General features: G+C 41.8%; 1 protein-coding gene and 1 pseudogene across 1 annotated transcript; both read left to right on the forward strand.

Annotated features, from left to right (window-relative positions):
* Positions 1-569: 569 nt before the first annotated feature.
* On the forward strand, positions 570-1,195 carry LOC144302218 (ATP synthase F(0) complex subunit C2, mitochondrial pseudogene; annotated as a pseudogene).
* A 5,180-nt stretch (positions 1,196-6,375) lies between these two features.
* On the forward strand, positions 6,376-12,156 carry LOC144302487 (5-hydroxytryptamine receptor 3C-like). The gene is made up of 9 exons (XM_077879857.1): positions 6,376-6,442; positions 7,926-8,092; positions 8,521-8,565; positions 9,543-9,652; positions 9,940-10,109; positions 10,440-10,600; positions 10,962-11,166; positions 11,380-11,595; positions 11,712-12,156. Exons 1-9 carry the CDS (start codon positions 6,376-6,378, stop codon positions 11,912-11,914), a joined length of 1,344 nt encoding a protein of 447 aa, XP_077735983.1. The 3' UTR covers positions 11,915-12,156.
* Positions 12,157-24,073: the final 11,917 nt, after the last annotated feature.

The following is a 24,073-nucleotide window of genomic DNA, read 5'->3' on the forward strand; positions in this document are numbered from 1 at the left end:
CATTCCAGAAATTGCTCTTTGAAATAAATGATATATTGTATCTTCCCCACCACCACCCAGAATTCACAAAATCAAACAAGGAGGGCCTTCTGAATACATGTTTGGAGGCACATGGGTGGCCAGTTGGTCAAGCATCTAACTCTTGATTTCTGCTCAGATCATGATCTCAGGGTTGTGAGATCAAGCCCTCTGTAGGGCTCCACATTTAGCGGAGTCTGCTTGAGCTTCTCTTTCTCACTCTGCTTTTACCCCTCTCCCTACTTGCACTCCCTTGAGCTCTCTCTCTCTCAAAATAAATAAATAAAATATGATATACTTGCTTGGAGGAGGTCCAGAAATACTAGTTAGGGACCTTAATTCAAGGATTCAGGTTAAATAAATTGTCATACAGCCACACAATTAGATGCTTTGTAGCCATTTAAAGTGAGAATATAGGTCAATGTTAATACCATGGAAACACATTCATGATATATAAAGTGGAAAAAAAACAAGTTATAAAACAGTTTTTATACATAAGTTCTGTTTAAAAAGAAAAAGAAGGCTGGAGAGAAGTGCAGAGAAAGCCTCTCGGTCGTCTCCGCTCTGGGAGCAGCTCTCCAGCTACAGCCCTTCATCCCCTGAAAATGTACGCCTGTGCAAAGTTCGTCTCCACCCCCTTCTTGGTCCGGAGCACCTCTCAGCTGTTGAGCCGATCACTGTCTGCAGTGGTGCTAAAACCACCAGAGACACTGCCAGATAAGAGCCTCAGCAGCTTGACAGCCCCACATCCCCTGACCTCACTTATTCCTAGCCGCAGCTTCCAAACCAGCACCATTTCAAGGGACATTGACACGGCAGCCAAGTTCATTGGGGCTGGGGCTGCCACTGTAGGGGTGGCTGGCTCTGGGGCTGGAATTGGGACTGTGTTTGGGAGCCTCATCATTGGTTATGCCAGGAATCCCTCTCTGAAGCAACAGCTCTTCTCCTACGCCATTCTGGGGCTCTTTGCCTGATGGTGGCTTTTCTCATCCTCTTTGCCATGTGAAGGAGTCGTCTCCACCTCCCATAGGTCTTTCTCCCATGTCTTGTCTGCCCTGTATCCCTGTATGTTCCTTTTCCTATACCTCCCCAGGCAGCCTGGGGAAAGTGGTTGGCTCAGGGTTTGACAGAGGAAAGACAAATAAATACTGTATTAATAAGAAAAAAAAAAAAAGAAGTGCAGAGAAAAAAGATATAGATGGCTAGAGACCAAAGCACAAGCAAACTTTGTCCTGGATAATAGGATTAAAAATTATTACTATTTTCTTTTATATCTTCATCTGTGTTTTCTTAATTGTTTTTCAATGAGCATGTATTATCTTTACTATCCAAAAAAAAAAAAAACCTATTTTTTAAAGTGTTCCTTATAATAGTACTTCACAACTTCATAGGCAGATATGATCTTGGGGAGGATTCTAACAGCTGGCCCTGAGGAGAGCCAGAAATTGAAATGGGAAGTTAAAAGAATACCAAAGACAAATTTCTGAATTATATTTCAATTAGGTGAATACATTTCAGAGATTTATTTATATTTCTGCCTTCTCTAAGAGACTATGTTTTTGGGTGGGTCAAGTACAATGTCTCATTCATTTGTCTAACTCAGAATATGGCATTAATGCCTGACACACAATGGGTGCTTAATATAGACTCACTGAATGATTAAATGTATGCATGAATGCCAGTCAACCAAGAATCAGTATTTTACTATTTCTAGGTATAATCCCTTTATCCCATCCTGGTATATTTTATTTTGTTTTTCCATATCTAATGTGGAAAATTAGCAACCCACTTTTATGCATCACCTTTACTTTTGAGTTCTTAGAGATATTAATTATACACAGACAGGTATTTCTGCTTGCACATTCTCATGTTTCCTTCTTTCCATTACTCAGAACATATTTCTCATGCAGAAACTTGTCCTTGACTTTTGCCAGTAGCATAAAATGAAGAATGTTTACCTCATCTTTGCAGAATTTCAATTTTTTTTTGAATTTCAATTTTTTAAGATCACTTTTGCATCATTTCTTTTCCCATCTCCACATTTGTATTTCTCTACATGTCATTTTGCAAGTTTTTTCCACCTCGTTGAAATTTGACTTTAGATTTTCTGTGCCAAGACCATTATAATTGACAATATCCTTTGCGAAAGAACATCCTGTTCATATGTTAGGGTTGAGATGAACTTTGTGATCTAAAATATGATCTAAAAAACAAAGCAAAATATTTTAAGCTAGTACTAGCTCAGACATGTCATCAGGAACATTAGGAGTATTTCACAATTTCAGAGGGGGTGCTTCTGGTTCCTGCCATCCTTCTCCCGTTTAAAAGATATATATAAATAGTAGCCCTTGGGCAGCCCGAGTGGCCCAGCGGTTTAGCGCCACCTTCAGCCGGGGGGTGTGATCCTGGAGACGGGGTTGGGGGGATGGGGTGGATCAAGTCCCATATCGGGCTCCCTACATGGTGCCTGCTTCTCCCTCTGCCGGTGTCTCTGTCTCTGTGTGTCTGTCATGAATAAATAAAATCTTTTAAAAAAAAATAGTAGCCCTTGTGATAATAACTTTATTTCCTTTTCCTCCGATTTCTCTCATAAATCTCTGTTAAGAGTATGCATGGAAGTTTATGAACTGTTTGTAAAAACCAACCCACTGGCCCTGGATATATTACTGTCCTCAAATGTTTGATCATATTTCTAACTTCTTGGGTTGTGCTTTCTACTAGCTTCTCACTCTCTTTTCTTTAGCAGCATCCAGCAGTATCCTCACAACCTTTTCACATCTCAGTGTTTATTTTCTTATCTTTTTTTTTTTTTTTATTTTTTAAAGATTTTATTTATTCAGAGAGAGAGAGAGGCAGAGTCACAGGCAGAGGGAGAAGCAGGCTCCACGCAGGGAGCCCGATGTGGGACTCGATCCCCGGTCTCCAGGATCACACCCCGGCTGCGGCGCTAAACCACTGCACCACTGGGGCTGCCCTATTTTCTTATCTTTTTTAAACTCAAGTATAGTGGACACACAATGTTACACTAGTTTCAGGTGTACAACATAGTGGTTTGACAAGTCTATATGTCATGCTGTGCTCACAAGTGTAGCTACCATCTGTCACTATCCAATGCTATTACAATACCCTTGACTCTATTCCCTATGCTGTGCCTTTCATCCCCCTCACTTACTTACCATACCTGGAAGCCTGTATCTCCCACTCCCCTTCACCATTCTGCCCATCTCCCTCCTCTGTGGCAACCATCAGTTTGTTCCCTGTTTTTGTGTGAGTATCTTTTTGGTTTTTGTTGGCTGATTGTGTTTTCTCTTCTATAAAGTGCCAATTTATGTCTTTAGTCCATTTTCCTGATAGGGTTTTGTTTTGTTTTGTTTGTCATTATATGTTTTGTGTATTTTCTACTATTCTTTTCTCAGTTATATGTTATAAAATTATTTTCCCAGTTTATGATTTGGCTTTTCATATTTAGTGTCCTTTCATGAAAATAAGTTTAAAATTTTTTTAACTGCTGTATTTATCAATCATTTCCTCTACGTTTGTGATTTTAGGGTCCTATTTTCAGAAGTCTTTCCTTATCCAAAGTCCTAAACCTTGAAAAATGCAGAGGAACTGGATCATTCATACATTGTGGGTGGAATGTAAAATGGTACTGCCACTCTGGAAAAGAGTATTACAGTTTCTTTAAAAATCATACATGCAAATACTATACAATCAGCAATTCTACTTCTGAATATTTATTCCAGGAGACTTGTTCACACAAAAACCCATAGACAAATGTTTATAACAGCTTTCCATGTAATAGGAAAAAACTGAACAACTCTGTGAAAAAATGTATATTTGGTCTCTGCTCCCAGTTTCTGACACAAAGTTCATAAATCCCTTGGAATTTTGTGGATAATAAGAGCATCTTTTATTTTAATGAGGTGACTTTCGTTGGACTCCTGGATAGCTTCAGGATGGGGACTGGTCACCAGAAAGACCAAGCCATGACTAAAAGCTTGAAACTCTCAGCCCTAATCCCCATCCTCTAGGGAGAGGAGAGGGGCTGGAGATTGACTTAATAATTGATTGTGCCTACATAATGAAGCCTCTGTAAAAAATCTTTAAACTGAGACACCTGGGTAGCTCAGGCGTTGAACGTCTGTCTTCGGCTCAGGGCATGATCCCAGAGTCCCACAATGGAGTCCCGCATCAGGCTCCCTGTGTGGAGACTGCTTCTCCCTCTGCCTATGTCTCTACCTCTCTCTGTGTGTCTTTCTCATACATAAATAAATAAAATCTTTTAAAAAAATCCTTAAACTATGCAGTTTGGAGACCTTCCAGATTGGTGACACATCTACATGTTGGAACTCCATAGAGACAGAAGCTCCTGCCCTCAGGACTGTTCCAGATCTCACCCTGTGTACCTTTTCATCTGGCTGTTCATCTATATACTTTATTATATCCTTTTCAGTCAGTTAACAGAAGTAAATGTCTCCATGAGTTCTGTGAGCTGTTATAGCAAAAAATTGAATCTGAGGAGGGGGTTGTGAGGCTCCCCCAATTTATTGTCAGTTGGTCAGAAGTATAGAAGGCCCTGACTTATAACTGGCACCTGAAGTGGGGCTAAGTCTTGTGGAACTGAGCCTTTAACCCAAGGGGTATGCCAGAAGGGGAGCGTCAGAATTACTTGGTATGAGGGGAAAACCCACAATTTGGTGTCAGAAATATTGTGGGAGCACCTGGGTGGTTCAGTCGGTCAAGCATCCAACTCTTGATTTCAGCTCAGGTCATGATCTAAGGGTCATGAAATGGAGCCCCATATCAGGCTCTGTGCTTAGTGGCAAGTCCGCCTGAAAGTCTCTCTTCCAAAGTCTCTCTTCCTCTCCCTTGGCCCCTCATTCCTTCAAATAAACACAGACACACACAGACACACACACACACACACACACATATATATATATATATATATATATATATATATATATATATATATATAAGTGTTGTAAGTAAAGGAGAGGAAATAAGTGTTTTCCCTTAAAACTCAGAAGTCCTTCAATTGGTCGAACAATTGAACCACTCAACAGGTGAGTGGTTGAACAAACTGTGGTACATTCCTATCATGGAATACTAATCAGCAATACAAAGGAACGCATACTGATACACACAACCATCTGGGTGGATCTCCAAAGAATTACACTCAGTGAAAAAAAAGCCATTCTCAAAAAGTTTATACTGCGTGGTTTGACTTACGTAACATTCTTGAAATGACAAAATTATAGAAATGGAGAACAAATGAATGGCTGCCAGACAGCAGGAGATTAGGGAGGAAGGGAGATATTTACAGCTATAAAAGGACAACATAGGGATCCTGGTGTTAAAGTTATGTATCTTGACTATATCAGTTTCAGTATCCTGTTTGTGGTACGGTAACATAGCCTAGCCCAAAGGTTTTCAGTGAAGTTAAGTGTGAATCAAAACCATCTGGGGAGCTTTTAAATACACACACACACACACACACACACACACACACACCTCCATAGGGGCTGGGGGTGGGAGGGGGAGGTATTTTCAAAAAGATCGCTATGATTTTTAATTCAACATTCCCCCACAGCCCCAGGTCTGTAGGCCTCTAAGAGACATAAGATAAGGAAGGGCGTGTAGGAGAGTTCTGTGTTAGGAGAATGGCAAAATGAATTGGACTGGGAGAAAACTAGACAGAACAAGCCTTATGAAGATGTTTTAATAGTGCAAACAAGGGATGTTGCAGATCTGCACTAGCTGTGCTAGCTGTGGGGGCAGAGGTCTGCTAGTCAGGCTTTCATCATAAAAAAGGAGCTTACTCTCTCAATATTTTTAACTCACTATTGACAATAATCCCTAATGTCCACAAGTGGATAAAGGATACATTTCTAGGTCTGCAGCAAAATAATTATGTGTTCTTGCCTTGTGAAATTAGCAGGTGTCTCTACCATCTCCCTTTCTGAGTGATCCATATACTTTCCCTGAGGCATAGTTAGTTCCTGAAGGACCTGAAGACCCCTTACCTGATGACCTTACCTGCCCAATCTCCCATGTCTCCAATTTTCTCTGAAAAAGTACTTGGAATTCAGATTTAGAACCACTCATCTAGACAAGGCTGCTAAACAGATGCTGTTCCCCTGGTCTTGGCCTAACATCCTCCCTGCCTGGAGCCCAGAAGGCATACCTGCGGAGGGGCAAAGCAGAACATTCTCTGGCCACAGCCTCTCACCAGGAAGTGGTCACCTGTCATGAGCACTATTCAAAACCAGGAACCAAGGTGTGGTCTGAGCTCCTTTAAGCTCAAAGGTTTGGGGGCTCGTGGTGAATCCCCAGAGAAGAGTCCAGAAGAGGAGGATGGAAGGGGGGTGGCCTTTTGAGGGGGGATTCCTGCTCTGCCTCACTGTCAGCCTTCTGGTTCCAGGTAAGATGGGGCAAGAACAAGGAAAGACAGAAACGCTGTTCTGGGCAAAATCCATAAACCCTTTCATTCTCCAGACCTAGAGAGCATCTAAAATAGCTAGGTTAAACATTTTATTTCTCTGTAGTATCTATGTTATGGCTTCCTTGGAAACAGACAAAAACCCCATTCCACTGATCAGTACACATGGCCCCTCTCTCATTTGTCTGCCTCGGCATCTACTATCCTGTCTATCCTTCTATTCATCACCTCTCCAATCCCACTTTTTTTAGTCTCCAACTTTTCCTTTCTACCAAGATACAGTTACTATGAACAGGGTGGTTTGAGTCCTGTTGACTGTAACATAGCTCCTTTCCTACCTCACTCAGAAGATCTTGCAGAGGAGATGATGTAGAGGGGAAAGGACAACATTTTCTTCCCCGGAATGTGTTTCTCTTTGGTTTGGAGATGTACCTTGGAGTTAGCTGGTACAGCGGAGTAATGGATGGGGCACAGAAGAACTTGCTGGGCTGTATTGACAGGAATAATCACAGAGTATATGCGGCTGGGATGTGGGTGAGAGGGGCCAAGGGGCTTCTATGTTTCATTGCATGGCTCCACCCAGCACATGGTAGATGATCAGTGAGATCTTCTCAGAATGGTAATGATGAAGATGGATCCCACAGATCTTAGAGGAAGCCACTGAATTTGGGAAGGGCACAGAGTGCAGCACACAGTGGGCAGTCAGTAAATTCACATTCAGTACAACGTTAAGTCCCTGTGTGTTTCACACTGCACTCATGTTGACTTCTTTCCAAAATTTTCTTTCCAGGAAATGGAAAGATATAAAAGCATGAAGGGGAAATTAATGGGATCCCTGGGTGGCACAACGGTTTGGCGCCTGCCTTTGGCCAAGGGCGCGATCTGGGAGACCCTGGATCGAATCCCACGTCGGGCTCCCGGTGCATGGAGCCTGCTTCTCCCTCTGCCTGTGTCTCTGCCTCTCTCTCTGTGTGTGACTATCATAAATAAATAAAAATTAAAAAAAGGGGGGGGATTAAGAAACAAAATTTTAGGGAAATTTTGTTCAGTGACTATGAGAACAAATCATAATAGAGCTAGAAAGAAAAAAAGTATGGTCAGACAAAGCCAAAACTTCAGGGTTGGGACTGTGGAAGGAATAGGACTCCCCAGAGAGGCTGTTTACATAGAAATTTGGATAGGCTTTATACGGGAGCAAAGCACAGGAAGAAAGGTCTGAGCCCTGGTTCAGCTCACCACATCAACTTCCACCATTTTCCTACCAGACCAGCTCCTGCTCCCTAGCCTTGGCAGGAAAACTTCGGCCTTCAGAAGTCTTGGCCCAGAAAGGAGAGGTTCACATGCTTCACCCCATGTCCACGTTTTCTTTCTCTGAGGAGAGGCTTGAGGCCTCAGCCCTGATACTCCTCTTACTTAGGAAACATAAAAGCCCTATTCCCATCTTATAGGTCTCTGTTCTCTACAGGAAGGTCAAGCACTTTCACCATCAATTGCTCAGGCTTTGACAAGTATGGGGTGGACCCTGCTGTCTTCCAGACTATATTTAACCAGAAGGACTTCCGTCCAGTCATCAACTACAGCATCCCCACTCAAGTCAATATCTCCTTCATTTTGTCTGCCATCCTGGAAGTGGTGAGTTCTGACTCCTACATTCTTTCCAGAGACTGCTAGTAGGGAACAAGGAGTCTTCACCCTGGCAACCCAACTTTGCACTGGTCCAGTGGCAAGCAATCCATCCCCAAATGCTCTACAAGTTAGATGTCCATCCTAGGGGGTGGAGAGACATGAAGGGGAACATTGCAGTGATGTGTCTGCAGGGAACATTTGTCTTGAGTTCTGCCCCTATAGGTGGATAAAACATATTTCCAATGGGACTTCATGCTGTCCTTTCCCCTACATTTTCAATGTAACCTGCATTTTTCAGACCCACTTTTCTTTTGAGATTTGTAACTGAAAAACTGAACAGTCACACAGGACCATGTAGAAAACAAAGGCAAGAGGTAGAATGGGACCTGATCTCGGGGCATTAATCATCCTGAATGGGGACTTTTTTTTGTCAGGATGAACAACTCCAGCTGCTGACATCATTTCTGTGGTTAAAGTTGGTACGTAACTCCAGCTTAATTCTCTTCCCTTTTTTTCCCCTCTTTTCTGGGCTTGTTTGCAAAAATCACATTTGTTGAAATTGGCAGTGCCCGAGGGAATAGACAAATCCAAACAAAATAAGGCTCATGCTGATGACAAATCACTTTCTCAGCTGCCAAACAACTTTGAAAGACATAGATGGAAAATACAGGAAGACGGGGGTGGTATAGTTGAAAACCCCTAGGTAAGCTCCAGGGCCCAAAGGTATTCAGCACCCAGCTTAAAATTTCCTTTGAGTGGAAACTGAAAAGCTAACAAGACTGTTAGCTAGAGAAGGGGAACATTATCACCAGGTAGAGAAGAGGAATCAGAGTTTAAAAGGAAATGAGGGTTTGTTTTTTTTTAAGTGACATGCACAAATATCAATGTGCAAAGTATAAGTCTATCTGTATAAGTAAAAATGAATGCTGGAATATGTATTAATTAATTTTCTAGAAAGATACCCAAGAAAAAAAAAAAAAAGAAAGATACCCAAGAAACTGTTAATAAGGAGACTGAGTTGAGGTTATAAACTGAGATGGGGGGCAGCCCGGGTGGCTCAGCAGTTTAGCGCTGCTTTCAGCCCAGGGCCTGATCCTAGAGACCCGGGATCGAGTCCCAAGTCAGGCTCCTTGCATGGAGCCTGCTTCTTCCTCTGCCTGTGTCTCTGTCTCTGTCTCTCTCTCTGTGTGTGTATGTGTGTGTATGTGTGTGTGTCTCATGAATAAATAAATAGAATCTTAAAAATAAAATAAACTGAATTGGAGTGAATCAAGGAGGGAATAGCTTGATTTTTATATTATACCTTTCTGGAATGGTTAAAATTTTATCATATGCCTGTAGTCAATACATTTAGGGAAAAAAATTCATACACATGTATATTTATTTAAGGGAATGGAAGGGTAGATGCTGACATAAACTAGCTCCAGGTTTCAGCCACCTGTGCTCCGTGATCTAGGTCTGGAATAACCCGTTCATCAGCTGGGATCCAGAAGAATGTGGAGCTATCAGTAAACTCACTGTGACGACTGAGAACCTGTGGCTCCCAGACATCTTCATCGTGGAATCGTGAGTGCCGGGGCTAGGGAAAACTGGAGGGGAAACCCTTCTGCAAGGAGCAAGCCAGGGCAGTATAGGGCAAACCCAGTCACTGGGGCCACCAAAAACTTATTTCCAAGAGGAGCACTATCACAGCTCATCAACAGTATCTCATTTCTAGAAGACATTTATTCTGGAAATGAGAAAGTGGTGGGCAGAAAAGATGGCAGAGGAGCCACAGTGAGCAACATTGGGAAGCTCCGCCTAAGCTGATATGAAACCCAGAGCATCTGCCTCTCTCCCCTTCTGCCACTTAGCATGGATGTGGATCAGACCCCAGAAGGCCTCTCTGCATATGTGACTAGTGACGGTCACATTGTATATAACAAACCAATGCGGGTGACCAGCATCTGTAGCCTGGACATTTTCTACTTCCCCTTTGACCAGCAAAACTGCACCCTCACCTTCAGCTCTTTCCTCTATACAGGTGAGGTGTGGGTGGGGGTTCTGGGAGGGGGTAAAATGAGCTCAATCGGTGGGGCAACAAAACATCACACACAACAAGGTTATTATTTTTTTTAATGCCTAGAGAGGGACAGTGGGGTATTTGCTAATTGGGGGTGTGTGGATGGTGGTGGGGAGTTGAATTTAGGAGGAGAAAGCCCAGAATTGAAAGGAGGTGACTGAGGAGTGAAGGAGCCATGTTACTGGACAGCCAGAGACAGGGAGCTAAAGCAGTTTTCTTGCTCATCTCTCTGAGCCCTGCACAGAGCAGATGCTGAACAGTGTGCTGAATGAGTGTTTATCTCCCCTGCAGTGGAAAACATGTTACTGGGCATGGCAAAGGAAGTGTGGGAGATAGCAGACACTTCACGTGACATTGTCCGTACAGAAGGGGAGTGGGAGCTCCTGGGCATCACCAAGGCCACGCCGAAGATGTCTGTGGGCTCCAGTCTTTTTGACCAGATCATGTTCTATGTAAGCCTAGAGATTTGTGAGATGTGTCCATCCTCCTTACTGTTCTTCATCAGATCTTTCTAAATCCCAGAGCCTCTCACGTCTTACCCCAAGACCAGAAAGCCACTTGGTGCCACAACCCTCACAGCCTTTCTCTCTCCCAAGTCCCCCAAAGCCACCCTCCTGTCTGAAACTGCCACTTACGGCATAGGTTTTCTTTGGTGGGTGTGGCAGAGTTTTTTTTTGTCATGTGAAGGCTGCTTTTCACCCAGGAAGAGCCCCTGCTGGGTTGAGGACACCAAGGGAGAAAGGAGCTGTAATCGTCCCTCAGTCTTCCCTCAGCCCTAGCTTCACCTGGTTCTCTGCTCTCTCCTGCCTCCAGGTGGCCATCAGGCGCAGGCCCAACCTCTACATCATAAACCTTCTGGTGCCCAGTAGCTTCCTGATTGCCATCGACGCCCTCAGCTTCTACCTGCCGGCAGAAAGCGAGAACCGTGCCCCATTCAAGATAACCCTTCTGCTGGGCTACAACGTCTTCCTGCTCATGATGAATAAACTACTTCCTGCTAGTGGCACCCCCCTCATCAGTATGCCTACCTCCTTACTGTTGGAAAGTAGGGGGGGATAAAAGGAGGCAGGGTACACAAGTGCGCTGGCTAGACCTGCTGACACAGCTAAGGCAGAAAGGAGAAAGTGATCATGGTCATTTCAGAAAGGGCTTTGTGTGTGAAACAGAGAAAAGCGGGGGATTGCTGCTTCGTCTGGGCCCCACTCATGCATGCTCCATACCCCCACCCCAGGTGTCTACTTTGCCCTGTGTCTGTCCCTGATGGTGGTTAGCCTGCTGGAGACCATCTTCATCACCTACCTGCTGCACCTGGCCACCACCCGGCCCCCAGCCATGCCTCGGTGGCTCCATTCTCTGCTCCTCTCCTGGGCCAGCCCAAGGACATGCTGCCCCACCAAGCTCTGGAAGGAGAATATGGGCCCAGGCCTCACGCCCCCTCACCTGCCCGGTAAGAAAAGTCTGCACCGCCTACACTCTCTACACTGGAGCCAGCTTCCTCAGTCCTCCACCTCCCCAATCCTGTCTCCTTCCCACTTTGAAGCTGAGTCTCTGTCTTCTCCACAGGACCGAAGGATCCGGGGCAGTTGGTAGGGAAGGAGCTGGCACCCAGGGAGGCAGAGCTGAGCGGGGACTCAGGACTGACAAGCACTCAACTAGCTGGCCTGTGGGTGCAGTTCAGCCATATGATGGACACCTTCCTCTTCCGCCTCTACCTGCTCTTCTTGGCCTCCTCCATCATCGTGGTCATCGTCCTCTGGAACACGTAGGAGGTGGATTCTATGGTAGAAGAGCAAGCCAGGGTTCAAGTTTGTTCAGCTTCAACTGACCATCCCAGCCCCTGTTCCTCTGCTCCAGTTCGCATACATAGACCCAAACACACCATGATCCAGGGCTTAAGTAGAACTTCTACAGACTCTCAGAATGTACATGTATATGTTAGAAATGTAACTTTCCTTGGATAAGGAAGGCTTTGTAATAAATGACTACAAGTATTTACCCCCCAAAAAAAACCAACTCTCAAAAAAAATTTTTTAGAAAAAAAAAAAAAACTCTCACACTGGTGTAGAAAAAAGGGATTAAATTTCTTTTTAAATATAGGCTGATTTATTTATTTATTCTTTTAATAAATATTTATTGAGCACCCACTATGGCTAGGCACTATTCTGAGTGCGGAGGGTACAGCAGTGAGCCAAACTGACAAAAATCCCTCTCCTCAGGGAGAGTGGGTGGAGACTGACAATAAAGAAGATAATAAGTGAAACATAGAGCATGTGCTAAGTGCCAAGGGGAAAAGGCAAATTAAAGAAGGAAGAATGGGGGATGCCTGGATGGCTTAGTAGTCAAGCATCTGCCTTCAGCTCAGGGCATGATCCCAGAGTTCCGGGATCGAGTCCCATGTTGGGCTCCCTGCGTGGAGCCTGCTTCTCCCTCTGCCTGTGTCTCTGCCTCTCTCTCTCTCTCTCTCTCTCTCTCTCTCTGTCTCTCATGAATAAATAAATAAAATCTTTAAAAAAGAAAAGAAAAGAAAAAAAAGAAAAGAAAAGAAAAGAAAAGAAAAGAAAAGAAAAGAAAAGAAAAGAAAAGAAGAAAAGAAAAGAAAAGGAAGAATGGGAAATGGCAGGGGATGGAGACTGCAAGTTTAGGTGGGTGGCCAGGGAAGGCTTCATGAGAACTTGTTGTCTGGCTGGTTCCTATGCATTATTCCTCAATAGTACCAGGGGGAGCCCAGGTGGTGCTATAAACAGATGTCCCTTGACAAATGGAGACTTGAGTATGAGTCAAACACAGCTCTGTCCTCAAAGAGCTTGTGGCCCAGCTGGACAAATAAAATACATATGTCAAATAATTGCAATTAAATATGGGATCTATTTTTAAAGTTTTGGTGAGTGCCATTGAAAAGAAACTGCTGTAAATTTCAGAAGAGAAAGGATTCTTCTAGTGGGAGCAGAGCTGTGGTTCTCGATTCGGTCTGCACATTAGAATTATCTGAAGTGGCTTTTAATTTTTTTTAGGATTTATGTATTTATTTGAGAGAGAGAGAGAGAGAAAGAGAGAGATCATGCACACTCAGGTGGGAGCGAGAGAAGGAGCAGAGGGAGAGAATCCTCAAGCAGACTCCCACTGAGCACGGAGTCCCACCTGGCCCATGAGATCATGACCTGAGCCGAACACAAGAGTCGGACGCTCCACCAACTGAGCCATGCAGGAGTCTGGAAGAGACTTTTAAATAACCCTAGCCCAGACCAATTAAATCAGAACCTTTGGTGTGGACCCTGGATCTGCTATATTTAAAGGCTCCCCATGAGATTCTGATGTGCAGTCAGAGTTGAAAGCACTGAGCTAGCAGAGGAGGCAGTATTGACTTGGACTCTGAAGGATGACTAATATATGAACAGATGGAGGACCTGCAGGGACTGACTAATCGCAATACACCTCTGGGGTTACATTAGTGCAGAATCACTGCAGGTTAGGCCTCAGGGACCAGGGGGTTTGTGCAGCCGTAGTTGAACAGCAGGATCCAGGCTGAATCACGACACACTTGTTCTCATGATACTCAGATGGCTCAAGGGCCCAGAACAAACTCATAAAATCATCTACCAGAACAGCCCCACAAGAGAATGCAAAATAGTGCAGGCACTTTGGAAAACAATTTGGCAGCTCCTCAAAAATGTTGAACATAGAGTTACCCTATAGCCCAGCAATTCTACTCCTAGATACAAGCCCAAGAGAAATGGAAACACGTCCACACAAAATCTGGTATGCAAATGTTCGTAGCAATATTATTCAAAATAGCTAAAACAACCCATATGTCTATTAATTGATGAACAGATAATAAAATTTTATATATCTATATGATGATATTATTATTATTTGGCTATGAAAAGGAAATGAAGCACTCATACATGCTACACTACGGATAAACCTTGAAAATATTATGCCAAATAAGAGAAAACCCAATCACAAAAGACCACATATTATATAATCTCACTTAAGTGAAATGTCCAGAATCTGCTAATCTATAGAGACAGGAAGTAGGTTAGTGGTGGCCTAGGACTTGGTGGAGAAAAGGCCAGGTGAATGAGGAATGACACCAATGGGTATAGGATTTCTTTGGGGAATGATAAAAATGTCCTAAAATTAGACAGGTGATGATTGCATAACTCTGCAAATACACAAAAAAACATTGAACTATATACTTTAAATAGGTGAATTTTATGGCATCTAAGTGATATCTCAATAAAGTGACTAAACAACAACAAAAATACATAACCCCACCACATAATTCTCTGTGCTCACCACTTCCTTCCTGCTTATTTCATTCCCCTGCTCCCTGCTGCCATCTCCCTGACTGACTCCTGCCTTCATATATTGAGTTTCAACAGTGTCTGTCCCTGGTCCTCCTCCATCATCATATGACTCACCAGGAGCCCACAGACTGCAGCTCCCCACTCACCTGTCAGCTCTGCATGCTTCCTTGATTTGGAAATCACCCACAACTTTAGGCTAGACACAGTTTCCACCATCTCTAACTATATAAAACATTCACCAATCAGACCAACTCAGAGACACTTGATTGGAGATGGCACATGCCATCAAGCTCAAATGAGTCTCTGCCTCTATGGACCATCTAATCATCTGGTCCCAGAACAGCAACATGGAATGAGTGAAGCATTCATTCATTCATTTATCCAATCTTATGCTTATTTATGTAGTGAGCATTTTATCTAAGAGCTGGGGATAAGCCAGTAAGACTTATAAGACTTATAGGCCAGTAAGGCATGAGGCAGCTAATCTTCTAAAGTAACAAACTGATGATTTCATGTACTGATAATTACTCCAAAGAAAATAAAACAGGGTAATAGGACAGAGAGTGACACACAGATTAACAGGATGTTCTAGGAAAGCCTCTCTGAGAAAGTGACATTTGTGCCAGCCAAGAAATAGATGATCATATAATAAGGGGATATGTCCTCAGATTTGTACTGATGTATTCATACAGGGAGGCTGAGATGAAACATGATAGACAAGCACTACATTTACAGTAGATCCGGGTAGCCAAGATCTTTGGATGAGCAAGGTGAGAAATTGGAAAGAGGTCCCATGTTGATTATTTTGATGCTCTTATGTAATATTTAAGAACTGAGGGTAAACATTTACAATCCACTCAAAGGGTTTCGAATAGAAACTTTCAAATGGCTTTAATCACTGAAACTATTTTACTTACCCATGTATACAGCCTCACTCAAAAAAGAACTAGTGAGGGGCACCTGGGTGGCTCAGTTGGTTAAGTGGCTGCCTTCCTCTCAGGAGATGATCTTTAAGTCCCAGGATTGAGCCCCACATGGGGCTCCCTGCTGAGCAGAGAGTCTGCTTTTCCCTCTGCCCCCTCCATGCAGCCCCTGCCCCCAAAGCCCCGCTCATGTTCTCTTTCTCTCTCTCTCTCTCTCTCTCTCTCTCATTCACTCTCTCTCCCTCTCAAATAAATAAATAAAATCTTAAAAAAAAAAAAAAGAACTGATGATAATATAGAATTTTAAAAGATGGGGCACCTGGGTGACTCAGTTGGTTAAGTGATTGCCTTTGGCTCAGGCAATCACTCAATCCAGGATCCTGGGATTGAGCCCTACATAGGGCTCCCTGCTCAGCAGAAAGTCTGCTTCTCCTTCTCCCTATGCCCCTCCACTTGCTTGTGCTCTCTCTCTTTCAAATAAATAAATAAAATCTTAAAAAGATAAAAAATAAAATTAAAAGTTGCAGAAAAGTTATTACTAGAATTGCTTACTATATACTATATGAGAGATTGTGAGTTTATGCATTTAATTATAAAACAATGTCCTATAAACTTTAAAATGGGTAATACTTTTACAACATTTGTCTTCTTCTTTTTTTTAAGATTTTATTTATTTATTCATGAGAGACACAGAGAGAGAGAGGCAGAGACACAGGCAGAGGGAGAAGCAGGCTCTATGCAGGGAGCCTGACATGGGACTCGATCCCGGGTCTCCAGGATCCTGCCCTGGGCTGAAGGCGGCGCTAAACCGCTGAGCCACCCGGGCTGTCCTTGTCTTATTTTTTAAAAGATTTTATTTATTTATTCATGAGAGACACTGGCAGAAGGAGAAGCAGGCTCCCTGCAGGGAGCCCGATGTAGAACTCAAGCCCAGGACTCCAGGACCCCAGGACCCCAGGATCACGACCTGAGCCAAAAGCAGATGCTCAACCACTGAGCCATCCAGGCACCCCTATAACATTTGTCTTGATATTATATTACAAATTATTTAGCTAGCTTCTATTCTTTGGAAGAACATCACAAGTGTCACTACACAGGCAGACTTTTTTTTTTTTTTTTAAAGATTGTATGTATTTATTCATGAGACACACACAGAGAGAGGCAGAGACACAGGCAGAGAGAGAAGCAGGCTCCATGCAGGGAGCCCGATATGGGACTCCATCCCCGGTCTCCAGGATCATACCCTGGGCCGAAGGCAGATGTGCCTAACCACTGAACCTCCCAGGTGTCCCCAATACCAGCAGATTTTGAGGGAACTTGTATATATCCACAAAGTGAAATTGCTTTTGATGCAAATTCATCACAACACCCTGAAGGGGGGAATCAAACAATCCATGTGGTGTTGAATAAATGATGAAGCAAAGTAAGCAGTTTATTAAAGAGCATGAATAGCATTTCGACTATCTCAGACCAATGCTGCTGATGCACTAAGAAAAAGTCCTGGAAATTGAGAGAATCCCAACAAGCCCCATGTCTGCTAGCAGGTAGAGGCTTTGTGACTTTCTCATAGGCTGCCGGATCATACTAGAATGCCAAATTTGAATCTGGAGAACATCAAGTAATGTGTAAATTTTAGTTTACAAATGCCTCCTTTTTAGTAATCCTGAATTAGCAGGTCCTTAGTTATGAAAGCTGAAAGAAGATCTGAAGAAAAGTGGAAAAGTGTTTGTCAGCCCTTCGGGAGATCCGTACCACCCTCTACTGGGATCCCCTACTCAGACTCTTCTGAGATCATTCATTACCTTAGGATATACGCAAAAGAGCATATTATGCAGAGTATATTATCCATATTCTCCTGACTAAATTTGGACATATTGTCAGATAATTTGTAAATGTGAATAGGTCTATCAAAACCTATAAATGAAATTCTGTTCATAGACTTAGTGAATTGCTTTTATTAAAAACAAAGTTACATGAGGGGTGCCTGAGTGGCTCAGTCAGTTAAGTGTCTGACTCTTTTTTTTTTTTTTTTTTCTTTTTCTTTTTCTTTTTAGTGTCTGACTCTTGATCTCAACTCTGGGAACCTTAAAAACTGGCTTGTTTGATCTCAGAGTCATGAGTTTAAGCCCTACACTGGGCTCCACACTGGGCATGGGGCCTACATTAAAAAAAATTATGTGAAAAGAAATATGAAAGTGGCAAAAAAAAAAAAACCCACAAAGAACATGTATTAACATGCATGTGGTCTTCATCACTGACCTACTATTGAAGTTGATAAGTTGATGAACTATTATTCCATCTCTCTTTGTTGACAAGAACTAGGTTTGTTTGGGTATTAATGTATCTGAAGTAAAATAGAGATGTGGTAGCTTCTACAGTTTTCATGAAAGATTGTTTGCTTAGGCATTTCCTTGATGATAATAGAAAAGTTATTTTAATAATAACCATCACTGGGATGCCTGGCCTGCCTTCAACTCAGGGCATGATCCTGGAGTCCTAGGATCGAGTCCCACATCAGGCTCCCTGCATGGAGCCTGCTTCTCCTCCCTCTGCCTGTATCTCTGCCTCTCTCTCTCTCTGTGTCTCTCATGAATAAATAAGATCTTTAAAAAAATAATAAAATAATAATAGCCATCACTTACCGAGTACTGTCTATATGCCAAGTCTATCACATCTATTATCTCACTTTTTTCTCACAACAATTCTATGAGGCAGATATTAACATTATTCCTAGTTTGCAGTTAGGGACAACAGGTAGAAGGAAGTTAAGATCCTTCCCCACAATCTCACAGCAAGTAAATGATAGAACACTTTGAACCCAATTATGTCTACCTCTTAATCCTATGTTTTAATACATGTAGATCAGTGCCAAGGAATGCAGAAATAATTATTGGATAATTCTTGAATAAACTAAGCTTTAGACTCTCAACCCAGAATGATCTCTGCCAAAAGATCCATCCCACCTCACTCTATCTGATAACTCTTAACCTCTGGGTGTCAATCTTCACTGTAGGCACCACCAGTCTTTGGACTTTCCATAGCTCTCCTGATCTCCTGGTCTCTCACTGGGAACCTTAAAAACTGGCTTGTTTGCACTCACGAAAATGAATGCATGTATATCTGGTGAAATCTGAATAAGCTATATGGATCATATCATTTAAAGACAACTTTTAGAAAAAGGCAAAATCATGGCTCTCATACAAATATAAAAAGGAATACATATTGAAGAATTGATTGAACTTATACATTATGAGAACAAATGTTATAACTGGTTCAAAGGAAAAATCAAAAAGCACAAATTTATATGGAGTAAAGATACTGAATTGTAAATAGAGGTTATTTTTCCACAGGAGGAGGAGGAAAGTCCATGGGAACTATACAGGACAAGGCAGAGTTTACATCTTGACAATGCTGAATTTTTCCTGAATCCTGTGTTCCCAGAAAATATCAATGTTTAAGAAATCTCCCCAAACCTTTGCTTTCTGAAATTCCACCAATCTTTTTTTGTTCCAGAAATGCCTGATGGAAAAGAACCACCTTCCTGAATGACTTAGATAAGATTCATTCACTCACTATCCTCTTTCTCATGACTCCCGTAGGACTTACAGATGCCTCCCTTGTTTATTTGTGAGAAGACCAAACTTCTCCCCTTTTGCCTGAACCCACCAGCAAGGCAAGATACAGATCCTCCAACTCCCAGTTCTTTGTCACATGAATGATTAATTGAGATTAGAGTTGTTTATCCCCTAAAACTAGCCAGACACAGAGGTAAACATTTCCTATTTAACTGACTGAGACTTCTCCTGATTATGAAGCAATCCCAGCTGTAAATCATTCTGCCTGGGGCCCCTGGGTGCCTCAGTGGTTGAGCATCTGCCATTGGCTCAGGTCATGATCCCAAGGTCCTGGGATCGAGTCCTGCATCAGGCTCCCCATGGGGGGCCTGTTTCTCCCTCTGCCTATGTCTCTGCCTCTCTCTGTGTGTCTCTCATTTATAAATAAATAAAATCTTAAAAAAAATAATTCTACCTGTAACTTGTCCACTTCTCCCTATAAAAAAGTCTAAGATAAAACTACCCTGCTGAGATACTCTGATCTACAGATCTGGGTGATCTCCCTACTGCAATAGACTAAATAAAATCAGTCTTCCTAATTGTTTGGTTTTTGTCATTGGCAATATTCATCAGTCATCTGCAATTTAAAAAGAGTTGACCAAGAGCAGCCCAAAGACAATGAACAGGGCTCATATCAGAATGCTGGGAACCATTACTATTGACAATGCATAATTTCTCATTGAAGTATACACACTTTTTCCCTATAATCTCCTCCCTTTTGATCAAAAATAATCTCAAAGGCAGATTGTTCTCTTTTTAAAAGGTTTTATTTATTTGAGAAAAAGAGAGCACATGAGAAGGGAGAGGGGCACAGGGAGAGGGAGAGAGAGAAGTAAATTCCCCACTGAGCGGGGAGCCAGATGCAGGGCTCAATCCCAGGACCTTAAGATTACAACCTGAGCCAAAGACAGATGCTTAACCGACTGAGCCACCCAAGTGCCCTGGAAGATTATACTTGATCACAAATAAGGCTAGTCTCTATTTACATTGCTGCAATAGGAGTGATGATAATTTGCCACTTAGGCCTTCTTAAACTTGCTTTGCTAAAAGACTTCCCCCAAAATCTCAAATTTAACTTTTAAAGGCCTCTGAGGCTAGATAGCCACACCCAGAACTCAACATCAGATTTCAGCTGTGGTAGCCACTGGGCGAATTTGTCTTTTCTTGAAGTTCCCCAAATATCCTAAGATTCCTGGATCTGACAAGAAAGTGACTTACCCACCCAGAAGCTGAGAACTTTGTAAACCAGGAATCAACCAGTTTTCCTGGAAGGATTTATAAGCATTGGCTCCATAAAGTCAACCTAGTTCCTTAGATGTGTCTGGCCATACATATCTGATTAAAAGAGCATCATACCCAGGGATAACATTCTAGGCAAGGCCTTGCTTGCATACTCAGTGTTTCAAATTATGCCCTGGTAAAAAGGAGGACAGATTCTTATTGATTCTCTGCCAGTAACTATATTATCATGAAAAGATGATAATTATATTGTCATGAAATAAAGAATATTCAATAAAAGTTTCCAAATTCCAGAGGGCTCAGGCAAAGAAAATGAGTTATCATTCATAAATGTTTCATTTCAGTGTATAAAAGCAGAGTCTGAAATAAAGCAGAGTTATAATTATTAAATTGTTATGAGTTATATATAGTTTAAGAGAAAAGAAAAAGGGCTTCCTTCAGTATCCAGAAAATAGAACATTACAAAAAAATCAACAATAGTTTAAACAAAAACAATAATTATCCCTCAGCAATTCATCACTCCTATGCAATTAATTCTTGTTTCAGTGGATATTGGGCTAGCAGTCTTATGAACCCACTGGCTTCTTTAGAGTTCTAGAAATCCTGACTCAGTCCTCTAATAGGGTCTCAAAATTGTTTAAGTGATGCTATCAGAAACCTGTACCTCAAAAGTATCTACCATAGTCCTTTTCCACAGAATTCTGAAACACTCCTTCATTGAAGATGAAGTACTTTGGCTTGTAGTCGATTAAAAAGCTTTCAGAGAAGCATCAAATAAAAAACAATCTGTATATGACTGACTGACTGACCAACTGACTGACTGACTGACTTACTTACTTATTTAGAGAGGGAGAGAGAATCTTAAGCAGGCTCCATGCCCAGCAAAGGGCCTGACTCGGGGCTTGATCTCACAACCTTGAGATCATGACCTGGGCTGAAATCAAAAGTCAGATGCTTGGACAACCTACAGAATGGGAGAAGATATTTGCAAACAACATATCAGAAAAAAGGGCTAGTATCTAACATCTATAAAGAATTTATCAAACTCAATACCCAAGAAACAAACAATCAAATCATGAAATGGGAAGAAGACATGAACAGAAATTTCTCCAAAGAAGACATACCCATGGCCAACAAGCACATGAAAAAATGCTCCACACACTTGCCATCAGGGAAATACAAATCAAAACCATAATGAGATACCACCTCATACCAGTGAGAATGGCGAAAATTAACAAGACAGGAAACAACAAATGTTGGAGAGGATGTGGAGAAAGGGAAACCCTCTTGCATTGCTGGTAGGAATGCAAACTGGTACAGTCATTCTGGAAAACAGTGTGGAGGTTCCTCAAGAAGTTAAAAATAGAGCTACCCTATGACCCAGCAATTGCACTACTGAGTATTTGTTCCAAAGATACTGATGTAGTGAAACACAGAACACCTACATCCTAATGTTCATAGCAGTAATATCCACAATAGCCAAACTGTGGAAGGAGCCACGATATCCTTCGACAGATGAATGGATAAAGAAGATGTGATATATATATATATATATATATATATATATATATATATATACACACACACACACACACACACAATGCAATATTACTCAGCTATCAGAAAAGACAAATATCCACCATGTTTTGACGTGAATGGAACTGGAAGGTATTATTATGCTGAATGAAATAAGTCAATCATAGAAGGACAATCATTATATGGTTTCACTCATATACGGAATATAAGAAATAGTGAAAGGGATTATAATGGAAAGGAGAGGAACTGAGTGGGGAAAAAAAACCATGAGGGACTCCAAACTCTGGGAAACAAACAAAGGGTTGTGGAAGGGGAGGTGGGTGGGGAGATGGGGTAACTGGGTGATGGGCACTGAGGAGAGCACTTGATGGGATGAGCACTGGGTGTTATACTATATGTTGGGAAATTGAATTTTAATTTTAAAAAATGAAAAAAAAAAGAGATGCTTAACTGACTGAACCACCCAGGTATCTTAATCTACTATCTTAGCCATTTTTTTAAAGTAGGTTCTATGCCCAGCGTGGAGCCCAACAATGGGGTTCAAACTCTTAGCCCTGAGAAGACCTGAGCTGAAATCAAGAGTAGGTCACTTAACCAACTGAGTCACCCAGGCACCCTTGTATATGCCAAAAAATTTTAAAGGGTTGTAGTAAGCCTACTAGCTTATTATTCGTAATTTTCAAAAATGAAAGAGCGGATAAGAATATATTATAAGAATTATGCAATATAATAAGGAACTTTGGTTGTTTCTATGGCATGCAAAACAAGACAATAAAGTCAATCTAAGGGTGCCTGGGTGGCTCAGCCGGTTAAGCGTCTGCCTTCAACTCAGGTCATGATCCTGTGATTCTGCGGTTGAGCATCACTGCATCTAGCTCCCTGCTTACCAGAGAGTCTGCTTCTCTATCTCCCTCTATTGCTCCTTCTTCCGTCCGCATTCGTGCTCCACCTCTCTCTCTCTCTCTCCCTCAAAATAAATAAATAAAATCTATTAAAAAATAAAAAATTAAATAAAATCAATCTAAGAAAAGCTTTAGACAAAATAATTAGAAACGTGATTAACTATTTTCAAAGACAGTGAACATTACAACTAATTTATAAAAATGGATGAACACACTTTTTATTTTTTTTATTTTTTTAAAGATTTTATTTATTTATTCATGAGAGACACAGAGAGAGAGAGAGGCAGAGACACAGGCAGAGGGAGAAGCAGGCTCCATTGAGGGAGCCTGATGCAGGACTCGATCCCGGGACGCCAGGGTCATGCCCTGGGCCGAAGGCAGGCGCTAAACCGCTGAGCCACCCAGGGATCCCCTGAACACACTTTATAAAAAGGAAAAATAGTAAGACATAACATATAATAATCCTGATTTTATATATTATGAATATATCAAGCTTTTTGTGAGAATATACCAAGAACACATCAAGAATGCTTAGAGATTCAATAAGTCTTAAGTCCTAAATATCTGTATATTAATTAAACTACATAGATAATATGAATCTCCAGTTGAAGCCCAGAAGATGCTAGATTCAAATTTATAAAGTAAAAATGTGACCATGCTATATTAAAAAGAAATAATAACTGAAATTATGACCAAAGGCTCCAACCACATAGCCAAGAGATCTGCTGCCCTCTTCTGGAGGCCAATATCCCATGATTCAGTTCTGACTTCAAGGAAAGAGGACACACGCAGAACCTCTAGGCTTACTTTTGCTTTTTCTTACTTTCTTCCTCTTAAAAAAATAATGCTAAATTCACATAAAAATTGCAAAAATAATACAAAGAGCTCCTGTGTACCCTTCACTGGGATTCCTCAATCATGGGTATTTCTAAGTCATTGAGAAACAGTTGCAGAATTGATGATCCATTAACCCCGAATATTTCAGAGCATATTTCCTAAAAACAAGAGTCCTATACAAACCACAGTACAACCATCAACATCAGAAAATTTTTTTTTTTAACATCAGAAAATTAACATTAGGGGTGCCTGAGTAGCTTAGTCATGTGTCTGCCTTTAGCCCAGATCAGGATCCTGGAGTCCCAGGATGGAGCCCATATCAGGCTCCCTCCTCAACAAGGAGTCTGCTTCTCCCTCTACCCCTCACCCAACTCATGCTCTCTCTTGCTCACTCTTTTTTTCTCTCCCTCTCATATAAATAAACCTTTTAAAAAAAGAAAATTAACATCAGTCCAAAATTACCATCTAATCTACAAGCCCTACTTGAATTTTGCCTCTTGTCCCAATAATGTCTTCTATAGGTACAGGAAATAAACACTGCATTTAGCTCCAGTCTCCTTCAATCTG

The sequence above is a fragment of the Canis aureus genome, chromosome 31 (genome assembly GCF_053574225.1).
Source record: "Canis aureus isolate CA01 chromosome 31, VMU_Caureus_v.1.0, whole genome shotgun sequence".
NCBI lineage: Eukaryota > Metazoa > Chordata > Mammalia > Carnivora > Canidae > Canis > Canis aureus.